The 25,491-nt window shown below is 42.3% G+C and overlaps 1 protein-coding gene across 1 annotated transcript in view; it reads left to right on the top strand.

The window, feature by feature from the left end:
* The first annotated feature begins 3,403 nt into the window (after positions 1–3,403).
* The window catches only part of st3gal8 (ST3 beta-galactoside alpha-2,3-sialyltransferase 8), a 28,760-nt gene continuing 6,672 nt past the window's right edge, over positions 3,404–25,491 (top strand). Inside the window, exons 1-4 of the mRNA XM_083971348.1 lie at positions 3,404–3,494; positions 23,335–23,707; positions 24,371–24,569; positions 24,657–24,795. Of these exons, the coding sequence (XP_083827474.1) occupies positions 23,557–23,707; positions 24,371–24,569; positions 24,657–24,795 (489 nt within the window). The 5' untranslated portion in view covers positions 3,404–3,494; positions 23,335–23,556. The remainder of the gene's footprint in view (positions 3,495–23,334; positions 23,708–24,370; positions 24,570–24,656; positions 24,796–25,491) is intronic.

Here is a 25,491-nt window from a genome sequence, read left to right as displayed (position 1 = left end):
TCTGTCAACCCCCCTCCCTCCCTCCACACACACAGACACACATAAGAAGAGTATGTTTCATGTGGCTACTTTGTGTGTGTGTGTGTGTGTGTGTGTGTGTGCCTGCATGTGTGTGTGTCTGTGTGTGAGTGGGGCGCTTGGCAGAGGTTCAAAAAGGGACCCGACGGTGTAGTGTCTTGAAATTTCCGACCAAGTCGCAGATTTTACTTTCACTTTCGTCAACTTACCAACTGTAGCTTTAAGGTTGTGGGTTTGATTCCCATGTTGACAGAGGTGGTATGCCCGGCGGTAGCCCCCCGTGGTCCTATCAAAATTTCCCAGAGGAAATTTTCTAGTTATCAACTGCTGGTGAAAGGGAAAGGGTTACAGAGCTCAGTCTTAATACCAAACATCATGTGATTCTGGGAGAAGTTCAAGATCCAAAATGTCATGATCCCACCCAAAACACTCATGTTTTTACTCATCAGGCCGATACCCAGCATTCTTCACTAAGAGCCACAGGTCCTGTTCAGACTTTACCCTGTTCATAGATACAGTTTCAAAACAGGAGGTTTTTATTTTAGGTTGAGCAAAAGCCGATGTGAAACCAGCTCCTGAGTGTTTGTAGATCAAAATTAATCAGCTGTAACAGTCTGTGTGTGTTTGTTCAGTTACGTCATCCAGGCCTTCCTGGAATATGTTCCGCTACAACAGGAAATACATTTATGACAAATAAAAACAAGTTGGAAATGTCTTTTCTTCAGAAACTAAGGAACTTTTAAGAATCAGCTTGTAATGGCATTGTCACATAGGATGAAACTAAGAAAAACAGCTTTGGGGTGCAGAGGTTAAGAGGGCGCCCCATGTGTAGAGGCTACAGTCCTCGCTGCAGGCGGCCCGGTTCAAATCCTGCATCGTGCAGCCCTTTGCCTCCCCATTTCCTGTCTTCTCAACTGTACTTTCTAAAGGCATGTATAAATATAATTAAAAAACCAGCTTCACAAAAGTTTCTGTTCTTCGTTTGTGTAAGTATTTCATGTTTCAGGCTTCAATTTATCGAACTAGATTTTATTAGGTATTTTTCATCTTTAGAAAGTTAATTTAACAAAAGTAGGTGTTTGAAAATACGAAATTTAAACGTATTTTCAGGCTAATATCATGCGGGAACAATCCTTCATATTTAATCAGTTTTTAAGTTTCTTTTAGATTCTCATTAGGATCATTTTTTATGTTTGATCACTGTTATTAATTTCATTGGTTTTGTAGTGTTTTAATTTCTCTGTTTCTTACAGCACTTTGGGTAACAGGGTTTGTTTTAAATGTGCTATATAATAAACTTTGATCTTTTGAGCGTTAACACATAGAAATTATATGGAAACTGCAGAGCAGATTTTTAGGTTTCGAGTCAAGTTGGTTTTGTTGTCTGTCCTCTGTCTGTCACTCATGTTTATTCACTAATACAAATCAATAATCGCGTGTCTCAATGCAGCCTTACTGTACTTCCCCCTGATGTTGTTGTTGTTTGCTGTCAGATCAGGCCAACACGCACAGCAACAGAACAACTACACACACAGTTTGAAATAAATGACACTACATAGTATTGGATGTGTTCTTCCTCTCGGCTGCACAATGACAGTCATTTCCTCTTTGTGCTTGAAGCCAGAGGATGACCTCACTCTCTGTCTCAGGCTCTGCCAGAGAAACATGTGTCTCTCAGCTGTTCTGGGGCCTTCAACATGTTCCAATTTGTCAGATGAGTGCGGACGTCCACTGATCACATTGATTCATTGACTACAAAAGTTATTTTCATGTGATTCACTCACATTTCATTTTACAGTGAAGGCAGACAGTTAGTATAATTCTGTAGCAGATGTACAAGCTCTGCCCTGTATTTTTGGGATTAGGGGAAGTTTATATTTATGCAACCTCAGCCAGCGATGCAATAGATAGTTTGCCAAACACATCAGTTAGTTGTCATTTATCTTGTAACACTAACAGTAAAACATAGAAGCACCTAAACAGGGATCTGGTAATAAAGTGTGAACATAAAAATAAAGTTTAGATTTTTACTCAATAGTTTCCCATACGTAAGAAAAACAATGCTGTTTCTCTCTCTCTCTCTCTCTCTCTCTTTAAAAAAAAATGTTTCTACATTAACTGAACAAAAAGTTTTGTTTAAAGCTGCACTGATCAATATTTAAATCTGAAATGACATGTTTTTGGCCACTTTGGGGGGAGCAGCAACAATTTGTGAACACAGCAGTGGCACATCATCACTGAATGTCGTTGCATCCAGTCCTTTATGATACTACTTTATACCACTAGGTGGCACTGTTGTATCAGGTAGTAGGCAAGACGTGCTAGAGAATGAAGATGGCAACTTCTGAATGTATGATGTATTGCTGCTACCGAAGGTTAAGTTTTTATTAGTCATTTAAAAAAAAGATTGACTTACTTTCTTACTTAGTTACACATCCAGCAGTTATAGCGCAGCTTGAGCTTCAATTTTATTGTGTAGCCTATGTCTGTTCACCTTGTATACAGTAAATTTAACATTGGCTCTGTTTTAGCCCTGTTTTTGGTCTCCACCATCTGACCTTTTAGCAAATAATAATCCATGTCAACCTGCTCATACATGTATGTGTCTGCTGTTGGGACCATCCCACGGGTTTTTAGTGCTGTTTATTTGATTTTTTTTAAGGACAAAAATGATCTTGTGGGACCTGCATATTAGGTTGATAATTCTCTGCAGTCATCACACAACACACCTTTCACACCATTTGCTCATTGTTTTCACTCTGTCAAGTGAAGCTTCACTAGTGTGAAATGTAGGCTAATAACCACTTAATGGATTTAATGTTCAGTATGAAAGTTAGAGAGTGATGCTGGACGTCAATCAACAGATGGGAAGATGATGTTGTGTCTGTTGGATGTTTGTTCATTGTGCTACTTGTTTATTTATTTTTTATTTCTGCTTTATTTGATAGGAATAGATACAACATAGGCTACATAGACATTCTCAATACAGAGTATAGCAGATGCTAATATGCAACACTCAAGAGTGACTTTTTGATAACACAGAAGCTTGAAATAAAATCAAAAGTGATACAGAAAAGTGTTGTGTAATAAAATTGCGACTTTAATTTATTTTGGTGATGCTAATGGAACTCAGCTGCTGTTTGTTTTTTTTGTTTTTTTTCATGTCATTTCGTTTTTATTTCATTCTATCTTAATATTTATTTATTTGACAATTTTATGTGTATTATGGTTAACTGCAGAAGCTCGTCCACAAGTAGAATGGGTTTGGAGTCGTGTCAGACATAGTTACATACACCCACACTCCAAACCACACATAAATTAAATAAAAAAAAGAGTACCCCCCCCTCCACCACCACCCTTCAGGTCCTCCCCCTCCCGGGCGGGGCTTCCCTGCGCTGCATCACCGTGGCCTCACTGATCCGCAGCTTCACACAATGAGAAGGGGAAAAACCATCCGAGCACCACCGCTGCTTCACGTGAGTCTGTCCGCCCCTCAGCTTCTTCTCACCGGAGCTTTGTGCTGTTTTACCGGCTCGGTGTGTGTAAGGGCTTTGGTGTGTGTGTGTATGTTTGTGTTTGTGCATGTATGTGCGCGCACGTGTGTGTGTATGGGTTGTGTGTGTGTGTGTGTGTGTGTGAGTGCGTGTGTGTGTATGTGTCTAACTGTGTGGCAGCGCGGTGGAAACTTCAACAAGAAACTTCGGAGAGTTCCCACCAAACTTAGTGCAATGTTACGCAAATTTTACGGCGGGTTGTTTTCACTCAGTCTGTTGTGTTTTGAAGTGTAAAGAGCGGAAAGTGAAGGAGCGTGACACCGATGAGAAGCAGAAACAGGGGAAGAGGGGAGGACTGTGTGTGTGTGTGTGTGTGTGTGTGTGTGTGTGTGTGTGTGCGCGCGTGTGTGTGTGTGTGTGTGTGTGTGTGGGGGGGGGGGGTTGCTGTTTTGTACAATTTTTTTCAATAGGTTAGTTGCCCATCTGTATCTTCTGTATCTGCTTAAATATAGGCCTATACCGTTTTATGTTAATAACCAGGCCTGTAGTTTTCTGTGGTTTGCCCAGCTGTTGCTTATTGTCACCTTTATTTTTGACCTACATAACATTTTAGCACCCCAAACTTTAACCTCCTTTAGAAGTCTACAACAACGTCAAGGCAATGTGTATGTGATAATGTCAATCAATTAATTGTACTGTTTTCCTCTGGGTTAATTGTTTTATCAGTAAGATCTGGGTTAATTGTTTTATCAGTAAGATGATTCATGAAGATTTATGAAATTTTATGGGCAGTCTTTTCACTTCCTTCATTCAACCAAAACTTAAATTTATACTCTTTACTATCATGTGAGTGACAAATAGAAGCCTGTTGTCTTTAGAATGACTCTGCCTAAAGGGACATTGTGTAACTTCTCCTGTTATCTATTCACGAAAATCGATTATTTAGTTCAAAAGTATGCTTTTCATTAATCAGTAATCACCCCCATCAACAAACTGAAGTGTTCCGGTAAGCTCTGAGTTTGTCGTTCATATCATTCATATATACATGGAGCGGGTAAGCTCGGTGCTGGCTGCCATGTCGTGTCGCCATGTTTTTACGTTCAGTGGCAGCGTGACGGTAGGAAACCACGGAAACTCACCGGAGACACTGGAGCTGGTCGGCTCAGGTCGAGGTGGCCTCTGTGAAAAGTCACCGCGGTGCAGTGAGGAGGAATGGAGCGTTACACTGTAGGGGTGTGTATTGGCAAGGACTTCACGATACGATACGTATCACGATACTTGGGTCACGATACGATATATTGCGATATATTGCGATATCCAAATTGTGCGATATTACATAGTTCGCTGAAAAACTAAGAATGTATTATGCATCTTAAAATCCGAGTTGTAGGCCTATATTTACATTAAATGATAGTAGTAATTCATCACCAAATGAAAACTTTGTTAACATCTGTGTTTTCTAATAAGACAAACTTCTCAGTCTGTTTACCTCACTTCAATCTTTTGTATTGATGCAAAATGGGCAAATATATGCATCTGACAAATTGTTTGTATTTCATACTAGTTCAAATTAATTCAATACAAACATGTAGATTGCTGCACTCCTACAAGTAAAAATAAAATTAAATATGTAGTTTTACATTTAAATAAAAATGTTAAATTGAAAATGAAATAACCTTATTATCTGAGACTGACATAATATTTACACTCCTGCGCTTCCACGTCCTGTCTGGCAATAAAGGCTGCAGTCACACAGACTGCAGTCACACACAGACACTGGCAGTGAGAGACACTCGTCCGTCACACAAACACAACAAACAGCTGTGGATTTCCACGTGTGCTGAGCAGTGAGCGGGACCTACCGCGGCATCTCGCACCACAACAACACCAGCTCCCGTTAGCTTAGCGGCTAGCGGAGCCTGTCGGCTCTACAGTCTATGGTCAGCTCTGTAGCATTAGCTCCTCCAGCTGGGCTGCAGCGCTCGCGGTGCTCCGGTTCTACCTGGTTTCCGTGACAACGTGAACACAGCGGCTCCTCCGCTACGCTGAGAAGCTGTGAAAAGTCTGCAGTAATCCGTGTTGTTGACGAGGGAGCGGACGCTTGGTGGCATGAGTGCAGGCGCTGTTAGCGTGTGTGGATTAGCATGTAGCTCGGCACAGACGCAGCCTGGCTTGCCCCGTTTAGGTGATCTGACAAGCCGCCTCAGGTGACGCCTCAGTGGGGTTGCGCCAGGTGCAGCCCCGGTCTCTCCTGGTCCTCCACGGCGTAGAAAGCCGAGCTCATCCAGCACACTGCACTGGGGTTTGCTTTGCTACGGACGAGTATCAGTCGGTGTCGGTCGCACTGTGGCACATTCTACACTTTATAAACCTGTGATTAAAACAATGATGGGGCTTTCCTGATCTCTTCCTCTGATGCCCCCAACAACGCCATCTACTGGGCTGAACAAGCAACTACAACTTTAGTACCAAAAAAAAAAAATTCACCTTTTTTTTCATCTCAATTTATATAATAAAATATCGATACTTGGCGTCCTTGTATCGATACAGTATCGCCGTTCAAAATATCGCGATATTGTGCCGTATCGATATTTTCTTACACCCCTATTACACTGATGCTGCATTCACGTGCAGTTGGGCATACGGCCCTACTGACCCAATTCGCCAAAGCCCATAAGGTGACGTCTTCTGATAAATAGTCCATAAACCAAACATGTAGAGTTTACACTCGTAAATGGCAATGGAGACCAAAACATTCATTTGAGAAGCTGTAACCAAAGAATACATATGACTCAAAAGTTTTATGACGCACTGATTTTAAGCACAGTGGTCATAGTATACAAGATTCTAACAGTGTATTATAAAGTGTCAATAGTCGAACGTAACCACAGAAACACCGTTAGACTTGCCGGCCGGGGTATACCACAGCCAGTGCCACTTTACTGTATGTCCCGTTTTGACACTTCCCCTCCAAGAGGTCAGATATTGCCATCCATAGGGCCAGGTCAGTGTCAGCACCAGGACCAAATGGTCTCCCATATAGTCTGTATAATAACTCTATTAGCCAATTCAGGAGCATCACCCTGCTGAACTTAGAAGGGAAAATCTTCACAGTCCTAGCCAAAAGGATGGCCAGCTTTCTCACGATCAACAATTATATTGAGTTAGAAGGCTGGCCTCCCAGGCTCCTTGAGACATGCAACCATAATCTGGGAGCAGATACAGTGCTTCAAGAGGGAAAGAAGTGACATGCATGTAGTGTGGCTTGACCTGGCTAATGACTCTCTGCCACACAAGTTGATCGAGTTTGCCCTGGAGTTCTTCTAATGTCCAACATTATTGCAAGGTACTTCTGCAAGTTCAATATATGCTTCTCCACCGAAGGTGTCTTACTGTATAAGGTTGTCAACAAATGGAAGCTGCTCCATCTCACCAATTCTGTTCCTCGCAGCTTTTGAGGTCATTCTGATCGGAGCCAGGCAGGTGGCAAGAGGGCTGAAATTACCATCTGGAGAATGACTCCCAACACTGGAAGCTATGTGGACGATGTAACCACCATCTTGCAAAGAGGCCCTTGCACGGAGTCTCGGAGTCTGTCCTTCTGGAAGGAAGCAAGACACAACAGCATGGTGTTTATTGCAGGAGGCAAGGAAATACCACGGCTGGAAGAACAATCGATCCGGAGCCTTGGGATGGACTACACAGCAGAAGTCTCAGACAGACAAATGGGGAGAATCGCACAGAAACAGTTCACTCTCTTCCAACAGAATCTGTGGCCACTAAAACTGTGTGAATCCTATCAGCAGCAGCCAGTAGGATGGACAGCATTGTCAACAGTTTCATCAGGAAGTAGCTGGGCCTCCCTTGCTGCTTTTCAAACTCTGGCCTCTCTGGTAACAACATGCTTCAGCTCAGCTTCCACTGAAGTCCCTCAGCCTTGGCTACAGTACAGGCAGAAGAAAATACATCTGGGTTAGAGCTGAAGGAATCAAGGGATCAGCTGGTAAGAGGTGCAGAGGCTGAGATATGAACAGGACGCAGGTGGATGGCAGAAGCAGTGGTGGATCGAGCCATTAGCAGGTTGCAGCACAAAGAGGTCATGGGTCGGGTGCAAACCAACTGAGCAGACTTTGGGCAGAAAAGCGCAGCACCAATCTGGTCCAAAACCTCAAGGGAGCAAAGGAAGAAGATGATGGTGGAAGAGGTCATACAGGCAGAAAAAGTGAGCCTTTACATCAAGGCCGTGTCCAAAGTCAGCAAGAGGCATGGATAAGGTGGGAAGACACAGCAGCCAGAGTAATCAGCTGGGTGGACATTTGGCGGATTCCCCAGGCTCGGCTCAGCTTCGCAGTAAGAGCAGCCTTTGACACCTTACCATGCCCCCAGAACCTCTCCTGCTAGTTTGGAAATTAGGACAAAGGCCCCTGTGCAATGGCATTGGTGCAGGCCTCCAACACATCCTGTCAGGTGCAAGGTAGCGTTGGCACAGGGGCGCTACAGGTGAAGGCACAACCAGGTGCTATAGGCTAGCTGAGCTCCTGGAGATGGGTCCCTGCAGACAACACCACAGCAGATCAGCAAAAGCTTCTGCACTGCATAAGAGTGGGCATAGTAGGCATAGCATGGGAGATGAGGGTTGACCTAGGTAAACAGCTGTTTTCTCCACTGAAGATAACAAAGCCCACATTCAGAACAGACTGCGTCTTGTGGTCCTCAGCTACACGCAAGGGCGCTATCATCAAACTCACTGTCCCCTGTGAGGAATGGATACCAGCCGCAAATGAGTTCAAGCAGCTCAAGTACTCTGACTTGGCAGCAGAGTGCAGGGAGGCAGGCAGGGTTGCAAACATCCACGCTGTGGAGATCAGATGCAGGGGCTTTGTTGGGAAGTCAATGATCCATCTTTTGCGGACTGCTGGAGTGACAGCAGCGGGGATACAGAGGACCATTAAAGAGCTGACTGAAGAGGCAGAAAAGGCAAGCACCCCAGTAGGGGCAGCTGCAGGGGTTGGTGGGGAGATGTCCACACACAACCACTGCCCCCCCACCAGGAGATGTACTGGAAAGGGGGCAAAACATCAGTAAACGATGGCTTTCGACAGCACTCTTAGTAAGTGATTGCACTTTCTTTTAATACAAGGTGCACAGCAGCAGTAGGCCTACAGATAAGCGGATGCGTTTCAGCTAACAGCCGTCCTCAGCACTGATATGTGGGTGTGTCCCCCTTTTAAACAGAACCAGCTGGTCCAAATCAGTCATCGCGGTATAAAACACATTCATATAAATCAGCATCTGCAGCTGACCCAGGGGGCATGGGAGGAGGTGTGGCAGCCAAAGACTTGTAGCACTCATTGGATCTGTTTTACTTAACAAGACTTTACAATCTTGACCTGTAGTTACCATATTGTGGCTTTCCCCCAGTGAAATATTTACCACAGCTTCCTGTATTATCTGATGTAATAGAGCTGCTCTGCTTCCTCTGTAGTTTTCCTATGTAAATGTTTAAAATCCTGTATGTGTTTGTGTCGTGGCACATTTTCTACTATATTCCAATGTATCTTTTTCAATAAAACTTGCCAATAGTTAGTTGTCCACAAACACACAAACATCTTCAGGGCAAATAGCAGGACAGCAGTGGCAGTTACATTAAAAACACATCAACAGGACATGGTGTTCAGTGCCCCAATGGCATTAGGGATGAAGGAATTTAAAAAAAAAATATTACTATTTGCCCTTGGTACTTTGTAACCTTTACCAGAGGGAAGAAGTTCAAACTCCCTATTGAGTGGATGAGAGGGATCGTTTGCTATTTTGACAGACTGACACACTGAACCTTTAAAGAGCCACATAAACTGTTTGACGCTGTGCTTTATTATTATATCTAATGCTGTCCCTGTAATATTCATCTTCTGGTACCCTGTATTTATAAAAGGTTCACGCAACCGTGATATTATATCATGAAAGTATGGTGTTTAAGTAGAAGTATGGAATGGTCATTTCTTCATCCAACAATGTATTGAAAGAACAGTGGTGGGTGGGTATACCACAACAAAAAATGTCAGTGTCTCAATAACTTGTCATGTGACAAAATAACGTCCACTTATCTGCCTTTCTGTGACTCTTCAGGTCTCTGTGTCTCTGTTGCCACCTGCTGATGACACTCTAAGCTCAGTGGCAACTCCCCTCTGACAACAACCCGTTTGAAGCCTCGCAAAAGTACTGCGGATGAATTGTTAGGTGTCGTCTTGGTCTCATGATTTAAAAATGTGAGCAGCATGATGAAGAATACTGTTTAAATACAAATTGTCATTGAACCAGAATATTTAGTGGTTGCTTCATGGATCAGACACTTGTTGTGATTTTTGCGGTTATTCACCTTGTTAGAGAACAGCATGTTACGTTATAAGTACTGAACAGTTGGACATGTGCATTTGAAAGTTTAGAGAAGGTCAAATGAAGTTCACCTGTAAAGGTAATAGTACATTTTAGGTGCATATCCCTAACTTTTTGTGAGTAGTGTCGAATCACTGTTTTTGTCAAGTTTAAGTGTTCCCTTAACTCATACGATTTGAAGAACATTATACAACAGTTTCAGATAATTAAAACAGGAATAATAATAATAATAATAATAATTAAAGCCGCAAGCGGCTATGACGGGCCCTCGTTCCACGCCACTCGGCGTCCCCGCTACCCCCGGGCCGCTTTTCGAAACCCCCGCGCGCAACCGGACGTGGGCGGCTGCGTCGAGGGCGGTCCCCTCGTCGAACACGTGAAGTTTCGAGCAAATCGGACAACGTACGATGGAGTTACGGCAGGTTTACGGTTCGTCCACCAGGGGGCGGCAACGGGATGTGGGCCGTTGCGTTCGGGGTCGTTACCACATCACACATGTGAAGTTTCGAGCTGATCGGACAATGTTGATGCAAAACACGACATTTCCTGTGTCCACAAGGGGGCTACTTGAGCGAGCTAGCTTTACGATGAAACGGAGGTGTAGAGGGCGGCCCTCTGATCATGTCCCTAAATTTTGAAGTGACTACGATCAAGTATGTGGGCGTGGAAGGCAAACGTAATAGCATGGCGACTAAACGAGCAGTTGGCCAACTTTGTCGCCCCCTAGCAGCCACGCCGTTTGACGTAGAGAAAAGCTTTTAATAGTGTTTGACCAGCTTGGTCTCCTGATGATCTGTAGCGAATATGAAGTCAATCGGGCAAAGGCCGTGGGAGGTGGCAGTTCACGATGGAGCGCTATTCCTGTCGCCTCCACAAGGGGGCCATTAGCCGTAGCGTCATAGCGTTCATGAAATACCTTCACCAACTTGTTCGGCATGTTTTAGAAGTGGAATGAAGTTGATGGGGTCAACTATGTATTTTTAATTAATTTTAGCGCACTTCCTGTTACCACCGGGGGGCGCTATGAGTGACGTAGGAAAGTAATATGTCGGATCGTTCAGGGTCACGCCCTCATCATGTGCACCAAGTTTGAAGCAGCTGCGATCAAATCTGTGGGCGTGATAGCATTTAAACCTTCTTAGCTGAATTAGGCTACTTGGCCGTGCCCTAGCAGCCACGCCCTTTGACCTACAGACCTGCGGAGCACAAGCCGTAATCAGCTTGGTCGGGAGATGTTCTCTACCCAATTTGAAGTCAATCGGGCGAACTCCCTCGGAGGAGTTCGTTTTGCGTCAAAGAAATGCTAACCAAAATGGCCGACTTCCTGTTGGGTTTAGGGCGTGGCTCCAATTCAATTTTTTGTATGTTTGGGTATGATACAGGTGTGTGTCGAGTTTCGTATGTGTACGGCAAAGTAAGCGAAATTTGTCTATGGAGAATTTCGGAAAAACTTCAAGGGGGCGCTATAGAGGCATTTAGCCACGCCCATTGGAAACGACTCTATCCACTGAAAGAGCTCGCCATTCTTGACCTGTGGATGAAATTTCGTGAGGACACGACTTCGTTAAAGCCACGAAAAAGGCAAACGTAATTGGACGAAAAAAAATCGTCAGTCGCCGCGGCGGCACACGGACGTCGTTCGTCGTATCTTCACAGCGTTCATAATGTAGCTTCAGAAACTGGTTCTGCATGTATTAGAAGTGGAATGAAGTTGATCGGGTGAAGTATGGATTTTTAATGAATTTTTGCGTACTTCCTGTTACCACCGGGGGGCGCTATGAGCCAGGCAGGAAGTCGATACATCAAAACGTTCAGGGAGGAGCCATCGTCATGTCCTTTGAATTTCAAGTGGCTACGACGAAGTATGTGCGCGTGAACGGCAAACGTAATTTAAATTGGGAAGATACACATTCGCCGCGGCGGCACACGGACGCCGTTGCTCGTAGGGTCAAAGTGTTCATGATGTAGCTTCGCCATCCGGGTCTGCATGTATTAGAAGTGGAATGAAGTCGATTTGGTCAATTATGTATTTTTAACGAATTTTTGTACGTTTCCCGTTACCACCGGGGGGCGCTATGAGCGACGTAGGCAAATAATATGTCGGATCGTTCAGGGTCTCTCCATAGATTTTTGCACCAAGATTGAAGCGTCTACGATCAAGTATGTGGGCATGAGAGCCGTTCGTATTTACATGGCGAGCACCGAAACAGTCGCCAAACTTCGGGGCACGCCAGAGGCCAAGCGCTTTGAGCTACAGACCTGCGGAGCACAAGCTAAGCTCAGCTAGGTCTGACGATGTTCTCTACCCAATTTGGAGTCGATCGGGCGTAACCCCTCGGAGGAGTTCGTTTTGCGTAAACAAAGTTTGAAGCAAAATGGCCGACTTCCTGTTGGTTTTCGGATATGTCTGTAAAGCGATTTTTTGTAGATCTTTGGTTGATGAATATGTTTACCAAGTTTCGGACAAATCGGTGTCGCAGACCCTCATTCCCTATGCGCGGTCTAGGGGGCGCTGTGGTGCCATTTGGCCACGCCCACATGCGAGACCACCACTGAATCGCAATTTTCGGGCTTCCCCCCCTGCGTCGAAAGTTTCATCCGTTTCTCGGCTTGGGAAAGGGGTCGAAATCGCGTTCAAACGCGCGGAAGAATAATAATAATAAACATTACAATATCTGGGATATTTTGCGCCAGGTCTATGCAGTACTTGGTTACTTGCTTGCTTACTTGTTGTTACTCGTCGGCTGGCACGTTGACTAATGTGCATGTCGAATTACAATAGGGTCCTCCCTGGGACGTTGTCACAGGCTCGGGCCCTAATGATAATAATTGTGGCTGTCTGCAATTTGGACGTGTCTTCTTGTGCTATGTGCATCAACCTAACCTGACGTGGTTCTATTCCAGCCACATGATTGGTTCTGCGTTGTCATTGGCTATTCATATTATCTGTCAAAACATGGACAATTGAATTCTATGGACTTTCTATCAACCACTATCACCTAGCCCTACTTCAGATAAAACGTATTAAATATAAATTTACCCACAGATTAGGTGAGATGCGACTTGAATTATCAACATTGTGTTCATCAGAACAATAGCAGCACATGCACTAACCATTACCAGGATCAGTTATGTTTTCAACATAACTGGCTCAGTTTGCGCATGGTCACTCTACTGTGTTCTAATGTAGCCTATCATCAGCTCTTATAGTGTTTCTATAAAAGGAACACCAACAGGTGTTTCATAATTGACAAGTAGGTGTCTGTGCTTGGTAGCCACTGTCTTCATTTTATTGTGATTTATTGAGATTTAATCTCACACTTTTCCTATAAAAACACTTAAAATAAAATTAATTGATTCTGAGATGAGATCAAAATTATTGGCCACCAGGAGGTTACAGTATAGTTAACTAAGCAGAGGGGCGAGCACAGACCAGGATCACTTTATACTACTAGACTCTGTCCCATCGTAGGCCCTCTTTATTACAACTTTGACAGGATTTAGTCTTCTTATCTCTTGCCGTGTCTGTAACATTCACATATAATAACCTCTCTGGGTGTGTTTGTGTGTGAACTAGGTTTCTGAAATACATAATTATAGACAGACGTAGAAGGATTGTGTGGTCTGTGAGTCAAACATCTTCTGTATTTGGACTGATGTAATTATAGAGGCTCGATTCTAAATCTGAACTACACAAACAGACTGCCAGGCCCGACTGACTGTCTTAAGGCAGTTTTATCTCTAAAGCACAGTAAGAGAGATTTCTCAGAGGTCGCAAAAACACGTCCAATGTACACCACTTCATCCACAGAGCCTCAAATCATAGGAATTAAAAAATCCATACAATAAAAACAACTGAAAGGACAAAGGGAGGACAAAGAGTAAGAGGAAGAAGAGCTCCTCTGGGGCAGACAAGAAATAAGAGTCATCTTTACCGAGCATACTGGGGAGTGAGCAGGATAAATATAAATATACAGTGGCAAGAAAAAGTGTGTCAGTGGATTGGTGCAGAAGGCGGGGTGAGGTGAGGTGTAGTGGTGGTTATATAATCTCTGTTTCTTTCTTCTTTTTTTAAAAGTATTTTTTGGAGGCTTTTTTTGCCTTTAATGGACAGGAGAGTTGAGAGAGAGACAGGAAATAGGAGGAGGGGGGGGGGGGGGGGGGAGATAACACGCAGGACAGGGCCGCTCCGTGTGGGATTTGAACTGGGAGGACTATAGCCTCAACACATGGGGCGGGTGATCTACCAACTGAATTAAACACCGCCCCGTAATCTCTGTTTCTGTGGCGGCAGGTTTACATACATTGATGAACAATTTAAAGACCATACAATTAAATTTTAGAGTGAGTTGAACAATGAGCTGTCCAAGTTTCTATGTTAAATGTCTCCTTACAAATGATAATCATCATCATCAGCTTTACTAGTTAATGTTGAGTCAGTGGAAAATTTTTTGATTTAATGATCACGGGCCGCTTTTCAGATGGACTGTTCTGGTGTTGGTGATGGTCGAGTATCGGCCCGCGGCTCCAGCGCTTCACTCGGACTTTATTTCCTTTCCTTTGCGGTCCTGACAATCGCTGCTGTCGGGGGCAGGAGGCTACACAGTTGTAACAAACTATAACAAACAAAACTCCAAACTCTACCTTTAATGGAAGGATATTCATCGATCATTCAGTCCACAGTTTCTCCTTCACTTGTCACCAGTTCAAGTTTCCCCTTTTTTTTTGTCCAGTAGTGCTCCTTTTTATCCTGATTCATGTGTCAGTGTTTTCATTTTATTAATTTCTTCAATGATTTTTAGACAGTTATTTGTGGTTCTGCTCTCCCGCAGGTTCCTTGTTAAGTAATTGCTTTTCTACTTAAAATGGATGTATGTGATGTGTAGGGTCTTATACCACACTTTACGCCTTGAGAATATGATCTGCTGTCCAGGGCTTCTCTTTGGCAACACACCACTTATTGTGCTCACAATGCACAATAATGTTTTGTAATATAACTTTGTAGCCCTACTTCTATTGGTATTTTGATATTTGTTGCAGTACACGTGATGGCAACGGGTGTGTAAAATTTGTCTATTATGATGAACTTCACGGGTGCCATGTTGGTGTTTGTTGTCTCAGACAGTTACCAGGCTGATACGGTGTAGTTTCAACCTACTAGGACTGTCTTCCTGTCTGTCTGTGAGTCAGCACAGGAAGAGAGCGTCGGTCTGGGCATGGATTTTTTTTTCTGGGCTGTAGCTGAAGTCATTCTTTTACGATTGCCTCAGGTTGTGTGTGTGCGTGCGTGTGTGTGCGTGTGTTCCTTCTGGTCATCTCTCTGGGCTGCACACACGCACTTCAAGTTGACTAATTTTCCACCGTGGTCCTGGTCCTGGTCTTAAAAGAAATAACAACGTCCTGTCTCTGCTGTCTTTGTGGAAACTGAAGCATCGTGGGTATTAAATCAGAACACCACCTCAATAAGAGCTGGGCCAGAGTTTTCCTCCTTTTTATTTTACCAGTTGATTTAATCTGTTTAAAATGTAGCCTAAGCTTGACTGACAATCCTCGTGTTGCAGTGATTGTTTCTAATTGTAAAATGCCAGGTTTTTACTCAGACTAGATTTTAACAAGAAAATTGTAAGATTTCTATTTTATTTTCTACAGTATGTCTAAAATATACAGTAGGGATGGGTGATAATGGGTGGGGGTTGTGATCAGGTACTGGACACTGGCTTGAGGTCCAGAGTCCAGTGCCATTGTTACTAAAACAACCGAGGGCAGAGTGTGAAGAACAAATCTTGGTGCTGCTAACATTTTGGTTTATGAGCGACTGTCAGACAACTGTGCCAACAAAAATCCATATAATTGCTACATAAACTGAATTTCTGTGTCTGCACTATAATTGTTAGCAAAGCTGAAATTAGCGAGACTGTATGAACAGAAATCCCTTCAAGTATATGGCTGAATGATGTTTTATCAGTGATCTGATAGAAGTCTATGGTCTTTCGAGTTCATTGTCCAATGTTTCTAAGCCGCTTGATCCATTGAGACAAGGGCCAGTTCTCTAAATTAAAGCGGCTATGTCACCCACATTGTCCCTTTCACAGAGAAAATCAGGTGTATCAGGGAGGATTGATTCCTGTCTTTAAATGTACTTTTATTGAATGACAATAATGTATAAGACAGTAGTGGTACAAGGATGTTTTTTAAATGAACAAAAGAGCACACGGCCTAAATCCTAAATTAAGGTTAAACAAAGTTAAAATGATCGACAAGAGCACAAAGAAATTATCTACAGTGTAATGCATCTTGGTGATAACATAGAAAGGATTAGTCAGTAAACGTTAAGCAAATGGAGAATTGATTGATTCCCACCAGTACTGTTGGGTATATAGGGATATTTACTCAAAAAAAACAAAGCATGTGTCACTGTCCTTCCTTTTACTCGCCCCCTCCTCCTACATCTGTTATTTCACCTGCAGCTCTAGAGACTGGGATGTAAACAGCCTTGGGGTCAGTCACCCCTCTGTCAAACTGGCTGGACATCGGACAACCATGGGACTTTTTTGTGTCAGAGTTCAAAATTGACATGGGAAGCGATTTAGCGGAGGTCAGTTCACAACGAGAAGTGAATACGACTGCGTGTAATGCTGTAACTGCAGCCACAACATGTTTTTATGTGGGTTGGTTTCAAGTTACTTAGAACAAAGTAGATGTTAGTTACAAATTGGACACACAGATGATGAAGAACGGTCTTGTTGTTTTAAAGACATTTAAACATGGTTGTTTATATGCCTCATGTTCCAGGTTATTTATGATTTGTTGTTGTACATTCAGTCGAAGCTGAAAACAGGCTGTTAGACAAGACATATCCTTTATGTACACCACAGCTGAGGTCACTATAGGGTGAAATATCCAGACCCAGACAAAATCCTGCCCAGCCCTGGACCCAGACTTCATAAATTACTGGGAATTATTTGAATGTGGCAGAGCATTTATTTTTATCATACTGTAACACTGTGTTTGGTCACATGATGCTAATCAGCCAATTGTTGCAGCTGGACTCAGTAAGAGAGAAAGGGAGGGATATAAGAGGAAAGGAAAGAAAAAGGCCCATTGCATTTTTCATGTAAATTTAACTGCAGAATTTTAAGACACTTAATTATTTTTATTTTAATACTTGAGCTTAAAAAAAAGAAGCTTTTTTGCTGCAAAGTTTTCTGAGTCTTAATGGTCGTAGGTACAGAGCTCCACTTCCTCAATGCTGTAATAAAACCGATTCGTCACTTACAGCACTTTGTTGTCGAAGAGTAAGAAAAAAAAACATTGAAGTCGGTTGTGGTACATCAGTTGTCACTTCCTCTTTCTCTGTCTCTCTGTAGTGACTGTACTTGTGTGAGGATCTGTGTCTCCACTGTGTTGCACACCCTGTCAATCAAACATTTGTTTCACTTCGTCTTTTTGTGATGAACATGTTCGGTCTGTATTAGGGCTGAAAGATTTATCATTTTCTGATCGCAATTGGGATTTACACAAAGTGTCAGTGATCATGTGATCGCCAAAGCTGCGTTTTTTGTGTGAAAAAAAAAATCAATAATGCCTGTACCTACTTGAGTGTAAGGCTGTTGGGCAAGAGGTTTTGTTGTTTTTTTGGGAATTGTTTGTATTTTTTTTTTTGTACTTTTTTTTAACTTAACACAATTGAGTTATTTTTGCAATACTTACATAGTTAAGACAGTCAAAGATGGCTCTTAGTTCTTCAGTTGTAGTAACTGCCATTTGTCAAGGACTTTATAATGCATGTTTTTTGTTAATAAATACATTTGTAATCAATTCTTAACTTTAGTTTTCACTCCTGCGTTAGAGTTATAGCATTTAAGGTTTTAATGGTATGATTTAATTTCCTGTCATTTTTGTAAATGTTACTGTTCACTGAAGCTTGATTTGAAGAAATCAAATCGAAATCGCAATATCTGCCTGAAAAATCACAATTGGATCTTTTCCTAATATCGTTCAGCCCTACTCTGTATTTATATTTGTTGAGACGCTCTGAGAGTTATGTATGCTCACTGGCTGTGAGGAGAAGTGGGGCGACACCCACAGCTGCAAAGACAAGATTATGACAATGTGTCAGTTATGGATGTTTTGAGTGACAACTGTAATAAACAGCTTCTATGTGTTGAAGGAAACTCTCTGACTAGTTGCTGAGCTATTGTTTTATTTCATCAGGTTTCGTAAATGTTTCTGTAACACCTCCTTCACAGCTCAGTAGGAAGAACTAGTGACACTGAAGCACTCGCTCTGAGCTTTAATGGTGTTTCAGTGGGACTGGGCATCATCTAACATTTTCCTAATATCTACTTCTAAAACAGTTTTGTTTTTTTAGTGACATGAAAACATCAATGAGGAATACAAATAGGTTCCTCATTTGAGAAAATTGGACATAATTAAACTGCTGTTTAAACTCAAGCAGTTATTAACTGATTTATACGAATAATGAACAAGCACTTGAAATTCTTGACTTTCATGAGATCAGATTTTGATGTGATAAAATGGCATTGACTTTGTTACCCAGTAATAGTGCCCTGATGTTACAGGACGGAAGCTTATTTAGCTACTTGGCTACAACTAATGATTATTTTTTTTTATTATTCAGTAAATATGATTAATGATTTGGTTGATAAAACTTCACAAACATGACAGAGTCCAAAAGCTTATTTTAAAGTGTCTTGTTTTGTCCAACTTTTTTGGACCAACAGTCGAAAATAAAAATATTTAAAGAGGAACTATGCAGGATTTTTAGTTTAACTATGCCACATTTTTACCTTAATTAAACAGCTTTGGAGTAATAGTGATGGTTTAATAAATGACTTGTAACTTGTTACGAGGGAGAATGGAGGCTCTCTGTCTTCCACGTAGCGTCTCTTGGTGTAAAAAACAACTTTGCAAGATCAGAACCGCCGGCCCGGTGTCCCAGCTGTCGCCTCTGCGGCACCACGACACAAACGCGCCCTGAAACCTGTAATAATAAGACTGATAAGACTACACAAATATACGTACGTGGTGTAACATTGTATGCGATATATTATGTTATATACCGCTCTATTGATTGCTTTCTAGCCGACCTTCTTGTAAACAAATGCACATCACCAGGAGGAGGATTAGCAAAACAGCAGAAAAGCGACCAGACTTGCATAGTTCCCTTTTAAGTTAAAGAGTAAAAAAAAATTGCAAATTTCCACATTGGAGAATCTGACACCAGAGAAATCTGTCTCTTTTCTTAAAAAATAGCTCCCATAACCAACTTTTGACAAAAATGGTTCCCTTTTAATCTTCTGTCCATTGGTGAATTTAATTGACTTATTATTGTAGCCTAAAGGTCACAAAAAGTAAGAACACAAAATTGTAAAAAATAATTAAAGGCTTTTTACGCATCACCTTGTCTCCTGCGCGTGAGTGCCTGAAGTAAGCCTTGTGCTTTTTTCGTCTCTACAAATTTTTTCAACTTCAAGAGCACCCCGCAACACCACACTCCCTCAGTGTGGTTCTCTGTTATGCATGACAGTTCATGGAAATAATGTAAGCACATGTAACTTCTTCATATCTTGTTGAGGTTTTTCACTTTGAATGTGGCTTGTCTTCTGCAAACAATGTTAGCTCTCCAGCCGCACTAGTGGCAGCATGTGTAGCTGCGGTTTGTGCGCTGCTAATGTATTTGTTACTCTTGAAATTTCTCATTTTGCAAACTCAATCAAATTGAACAATTAGGTCAATGCGTCATAGAAAAAAAACTCTTGTGTGACCTTTACTCTGCTGTATTGAGTCAGAAATCTAAGAGACAAATGTCTTTTAATGTGGTCAAATGAAACCAAACTATTAGACATGGCTGATGCAACACATGAAGAGAGGCCAACCCTTAAAATATGGAGTTAACTGTAGTATTAAAACGCAATGAATGAAATATAAAATTCATGTTCTTGTAGTGTGAGGCAACAAAGCAAAAAACTAAATCCTAACCTCAGCAAAAGGTTTCATGTACAACAGTGATCTTTTGTTTCCTGTGATCTTGTCTCATGTTGCGTCGCCTCCCCACCGCGCTATTCTATAAATAAAGGCAAGAAGCCGCTTTAGAAAACAACAGTGAAACCGGCAGCAGACACATTGGTCACTCGTCTCTGAGGGCACTCGATCTTGGAACAGAACAAAGTAAATCTCCGTTGCTCTGGCAGCCTGCGAGAGAACTGACATCAGTCTTCTTCCGTGGTGTTGTTATTTCCCAGTTAGATAGCCTGTTCTCGTGGCCTCGCTCTGCAGAGCAGCTGGTTTCCATCCTGGTGTCAACACTGAGGTCAGAGGTCACAGAGAGAGAGAGAGAGAGAGACAGGAAGGAGTGTGCCGTCACATGGTTTTCTCAGCACAGGGAACCATGTGACCCCCTAAACCTGCCAAGCTCCATCCCCCCACCCTCCAGACCCCAAAATAACATACAAGGCAGTGACTCAGCTGACAGTCATTAACCCTCCACTGCACTATCGCTCTTCAGCAGTGTGTGTGCACTTATCAGCTCTGTCTCCCAATTGTAAAAGAAGCTGGCTTCTAATCACCTTTTAACACGCACATGTCAAAGATGGAGAGAGTGTGAGTGAAAGGAGAGATCGTTTCATGGTAGTGTGCCATGTTGCTCCTGTGTTCACTACAACTGAAAGCAGCCACTAGAAAACTAAGAAGTTCACTTTCCACTGCTGAATCCATTCAGACAGTGAGGAGGAGCTTGCTCTGGCTGCTTCTTGTCCCATTCAAGACTGAAAGCCAGCGAAACTGTGTCAGGCTGAATCGGTCATTTTCCCCTCACTATAAATCCCCGTGTCACAGTTTCCTCTCCTTAATGTTTCTCTAGACAAAAAGGCAAGAGTTTCCTGGATAATGTTGCCATACTATTTATTTATGATCTGCCCATTAATTTGAATTATTTCTAGGGCTCCACCAAACTGGGATTTTTGGAGCTGATACTCTTATTGGAGTGTGAAAATTCTGAAACTGATTAATCAGCCGTTATCCCTTCTGTTTACACAGACATTTTTGCAGTGATCACTCAAATATGGTTCAAATACTTGTGACAAATATGTTTTGGAGGCTCAACATTTTACTGTTAAACCATAAAAAACTTTTATTATTCAGAATGGGCTCCGTGCAGCACTGTAGTAAACTCTTGAAAAATGTCAAAGTAAATACAAATAAATAGAATGAATAATTAAATGTGCTCTTTTCACAGCTCACTAAATGTCTGTCAACAGTGACTGTAACATGATTGACGTGAGCATGTGCAGAGAGTTTTTATGTATCACAGCGCGTGACCTTCTTCCATGTGTAGTTTTGTGAGCCTGTGTGTGATTATAGTGCCTGGATCTCGTGTCATATCAGTGAGTGACCGATCTGCGTGTTGTCGGATTTAAGAAACAATGTACTGAGCTTATTCAAGAGAACAGCACTGTGGGAAAGAAAGCTGTGCCTGAGTTTTTGTTATGCAGTTCTGGACTGCTCTCAGATTAACATACTGCAGCAGCACAGTGTTAAATATGCAAAGTCTGAAAATCATTAGTCTTAGTCGAGAGTTAAAAAAAACACTACTCTGTTTGCCAATAATGTATGGATAGTTAATCTTAAACTGATATTGACCGCGGTGTCCTGGTTTTCTGTGTGGACTTTCAGATCCAGACAAAACACCCAGCAGATCTGGTCTGGTCTGAGCTGCTCTTGTGTTGAAAGCCTTTTGTACCAGGACAAGTTTGCACAGTCAACACAGCTCACAGTCAGACCCTGTGCTAACATGCTAATGCAGATGCTAATCCAGGAATTCTGCTTTATCTCAGGAATTTCTTTCTTTCTTTTCTCCTAGCCTCTCTACTGAGAGCGCTGCCATTTCCCGTTGGGAGTGGATCCAGGTAACTGTTACACACACATACACACACACACAGGCACATATTTCTCAATCAGCTGGCTGTATGTCCTGACTCGTCTCCCCTGGTCTTACAAAATAACACTTTCTGTCTTTGCGGAATCGGTGTTTAGCCCTTCTAAAGACAGGAAATACAAAACATGTTTGTCTTCATCTCTTTTACTGTAAGTTTCTCTCTCTTGTTTGAGTCTTTGTTTTTTAGGCAGGTTTGTTTGTGAATGTGAACTCTGACTTCAGTTAGAAAGAAATGTTCAGCTGTTGTTTATATGATTTTTTTCATTATCTTTTTTTTTTTTTTTTTAATATACACATCCTAATCTGAGATAAGAAGACTCTTTTCAACAACTTTAATCAAGAGGTAGGCATCCCACTTGAGGCAATGCACGTACTGACTCATCTTTGTGATTCAGTTTTCATTGTGATCTCCTCAAAAGCTGTCAGTCATTTTAAACTTGTTGTTTAAGTGTGTCTGTAGAAAGTAGAATCACACCATAGTTTGATCGTGCTATGGTCCCATTTTACCTCTTTTCTTTGTCTCTTTCTTGGATAAACTGAGCATGACAAAACAAAATCATTATCACAAATAATTCAGTGACTTTCTCTAACTGTGCTATTTTAAACCATAAAAAGCTTTAGGTCTGAGCTAATTAATATGTTTTCTCTTTTTATTGATCCCAGACAATGAATTATAGGTTGGGAAAAAACAGGAGGTTGCACAAAATTGTATATCTTTGGGCCTTGAACAGTTATTTAAAGGAAACTTCCATACAGCACGGGTTATAAATAGTACACAAAATACAGTAATTACTCGCCACCACTACGTTTATGTAATTTGAAGGTTCGAAAGGAGCTTTAGCACTGCTAGTTGCTAGAGTGAATAAACTGTTGTAACGATCGGTTACACAACACAGTAATGAAGAAACGCACACATACAGGTCAGCTGATTTACACACACACAAACAGAGAGAGAGAGAGAGAGAGACATTGAAGCTGACAGGACGGGAGTGGAGTGAGAGCTGAAACAGGAGAAGCTGAACTGAGGCCAGATCTGATTGGTATGCAGAGGCCGAGTCAAGCTGCACAGAGACATTCCTGCAGGAGTAGAGGGGAGGTGGGGTGCGGTGGGGTGGGGGAGGAGGGGGAGGAAGAGGGGGACTTCAGCCATCAGCAAAAAATCACAAGCCGTCCTCCTATTTTGTTCACTTTGTTTTTCAAGGTAGAAGAGCGTGAGTGTTGTTGTAGCTGATGTCATCGCTTTAGAAAAACACTTTTCAGTCGTCACTCCCATTATTATAACAATGGAGAAAAGTTCTGTGTTGAACTTGAACCATTGCCGCTGTTTGTGATTTCTAGTTTCCCCAAAGTGAAGAGAAGCTGTGGTCAGTTACTGGCCCGCAAAGTGGCTTTGGATCGTAGATGATTTGTGTGTTATAAAAGGGAAAATCTGTCTCTATGATGCTGATACTGCCGTGTGTTTTTGTCCGACAGGTGTGAACACAGATCCCTTCTCCACCAATAGGAAAGCGGCGTTGTGCACAGGCCTCAGGCTCCATGGAGATACATCCAAGTGGAGAGACAACAGGACAGAGGAAAATGTGCAGATGACACAGTCTAACTATGCTGACCTAGCAGGATGATGAAGGGCTGATTGACTTCTCACCAACACAACGTCCTTCCTCCCGTCGTCGCCCAACCGCCGTCCGTCCAGCCATGATGTTGAGGAGGAAGCTGTGGGTTGTTTCGCTGATCGCTGCCATCTTCATCCTCATGTTCGCCAGTCAGACCATCCACAGGCGACATTTCCTGCCTCTGTCCTTATCCCTCCCCACCATCCAGGGCACGCCCACCGGCAGGGAGGCAGGTGAGGAGCTACAGTTGTCGGGGGGTTGATTTTTAACACTTGCATTAATATTTATTAGAGTAAATCACGCAGACACTGCAGAGGTTCTCATGCTATTGTGCTCTTAGCTCATCTACAACACAGGTATCCACTCAGTGTGCCTCTAATGACTGTCAAGGCTCCTTCAGACTCCCAGTGGTGAAAAACAGTCTGACGGTAGCTGCTTGTTGCTAATTAGCTACATCCATGCTTCACTGAGCATCGGTTAGTCAGTTCTCCCCCGTGTCCACTGACCCTCGACTATCACAGTGTTCTCCTCACTGGTTCAACAAACTCATCAGACACCTACAACTTATACAGAGACTGCTGCTCCTTTTCTTACTAAAACTAAGGGAAGATAACATTTTACTACAGTTTAACTTATTGCTTATAAGTCACTAAATGGTCTGTGCTAGTTTTTGGTTTTTTTACTTCCAAAATCAGACAATTCTTGACTCTCACTGATCTAAACGAGGTCATGCAGGCATCTTTTATTTTGTCATGCCTGGACTAAAGCAAAGCACTTTATCCTGCTTCATCTGGCTGGTACTTCAGCCTTGAGTAGTTATTGTGCTAGTTGTGATTGTACCATAAGGATGGCTTGGCAGATGTCCCATCATGTAATGTTTATTTGTGTGGTTCCAGTGGCTGAACTCACAGCACGTCCTGTTGACCTCACCCCTGACCCCCTTGAGACACCCGCCCCTATCATGACTGAGACAGAGGTGGACGAGGAGGAGGAGGAGGAGGAGGTGGACGATGAGGATGAGGAGGAGGAGGGCGGGGAGGAGGAAGATGAGGAGGACGAAGAGGAGCCTGTAGCTCTGTTCCAGAATGACCAGAGGTAACATACAGGAGGTCGTGGATTCCTGTTTCCCATGATCCCCTTCTCTTAAGTCTCTTTAACCCCGCATGTGTCATCCTCTTTCAGGTCTTGTGGTTGTTCTAAGTCCTGTATTTCAGATGCGAGGTCGTCGGGCTGGTTCAGCGAACGCTACGACCCCAAACAGCAGCCCATCCTCCAAGACACCAACAACAACTTTGACCCTGATGCACTTAGATGGTGGCTGGTAAGGACAAAACAAATGAGCAGTGCATTTCCTAATAATGTTGCTCATTCTGTTGTTATTTAAGTGGACAGAAGTTAAAAATGCCTTCAGGATAAAAGTGATTATTTGTACCAGTGTTTTGGTTCCAAACTTTTAGAATTTAGAATTTAAAAAATCCTGATTTAATTAAAGTGCATACAGTTACAATAATGTATATTGTAACTGTATGCACTTTAATTAAATCAGGATTTTTAAATTGTATTTATTTATTTATTTTTACCACAATTATTGATTAAACTGCAGATAGTCATGATATCATGAATAGCATTACTTTGATATTTAACTGGTGACATAGTTTGGAGTTAAAGAAATTAAAGAATATGTATGTAAGATAATTGAGTATTGGCTGAATATTGAGTAGACCGGGTTTATATAGGCAGTCGATATGTAAAGTTTGGTTGGTGAGAAAGAGTGACTTCAGTTAGTTCAAAAAATATATTGGCAATGAACTCCATATTCTGGACACTCGGTAGAGTAAACTAAATTGAGATTGGGAGTTATGGGAATAAGGAGGTCTAAGATGACAAGAGCTACGTGTGGTATAAGTATGAAATCGTTAGTTATATGAAAAAAGGAGAACTATACACAAATAAAACAAAAAAAGGAGAACTATACACAAATAAAACAATCTGAGATCAAGATATCACTTGATAAACG

The sequence above is a fragment of the Trachurus trachurus genome (genome assembly GCF_905171665.1).
Source record: "Trachurus trachurus genome assembly, chromosome: 5".
In the NCBI taxonomy this organism is placed as follows: Eukaryota; Metazoa; Chordata; class Actinopteri; order Carangiformes; family Carangidae; genus Trachurus; species Trachurus trachurus.
Note: the sequence above shows the minus strand (reverse complement) of the source record. Positions and strands in the feature narration are given on the sequence as shown.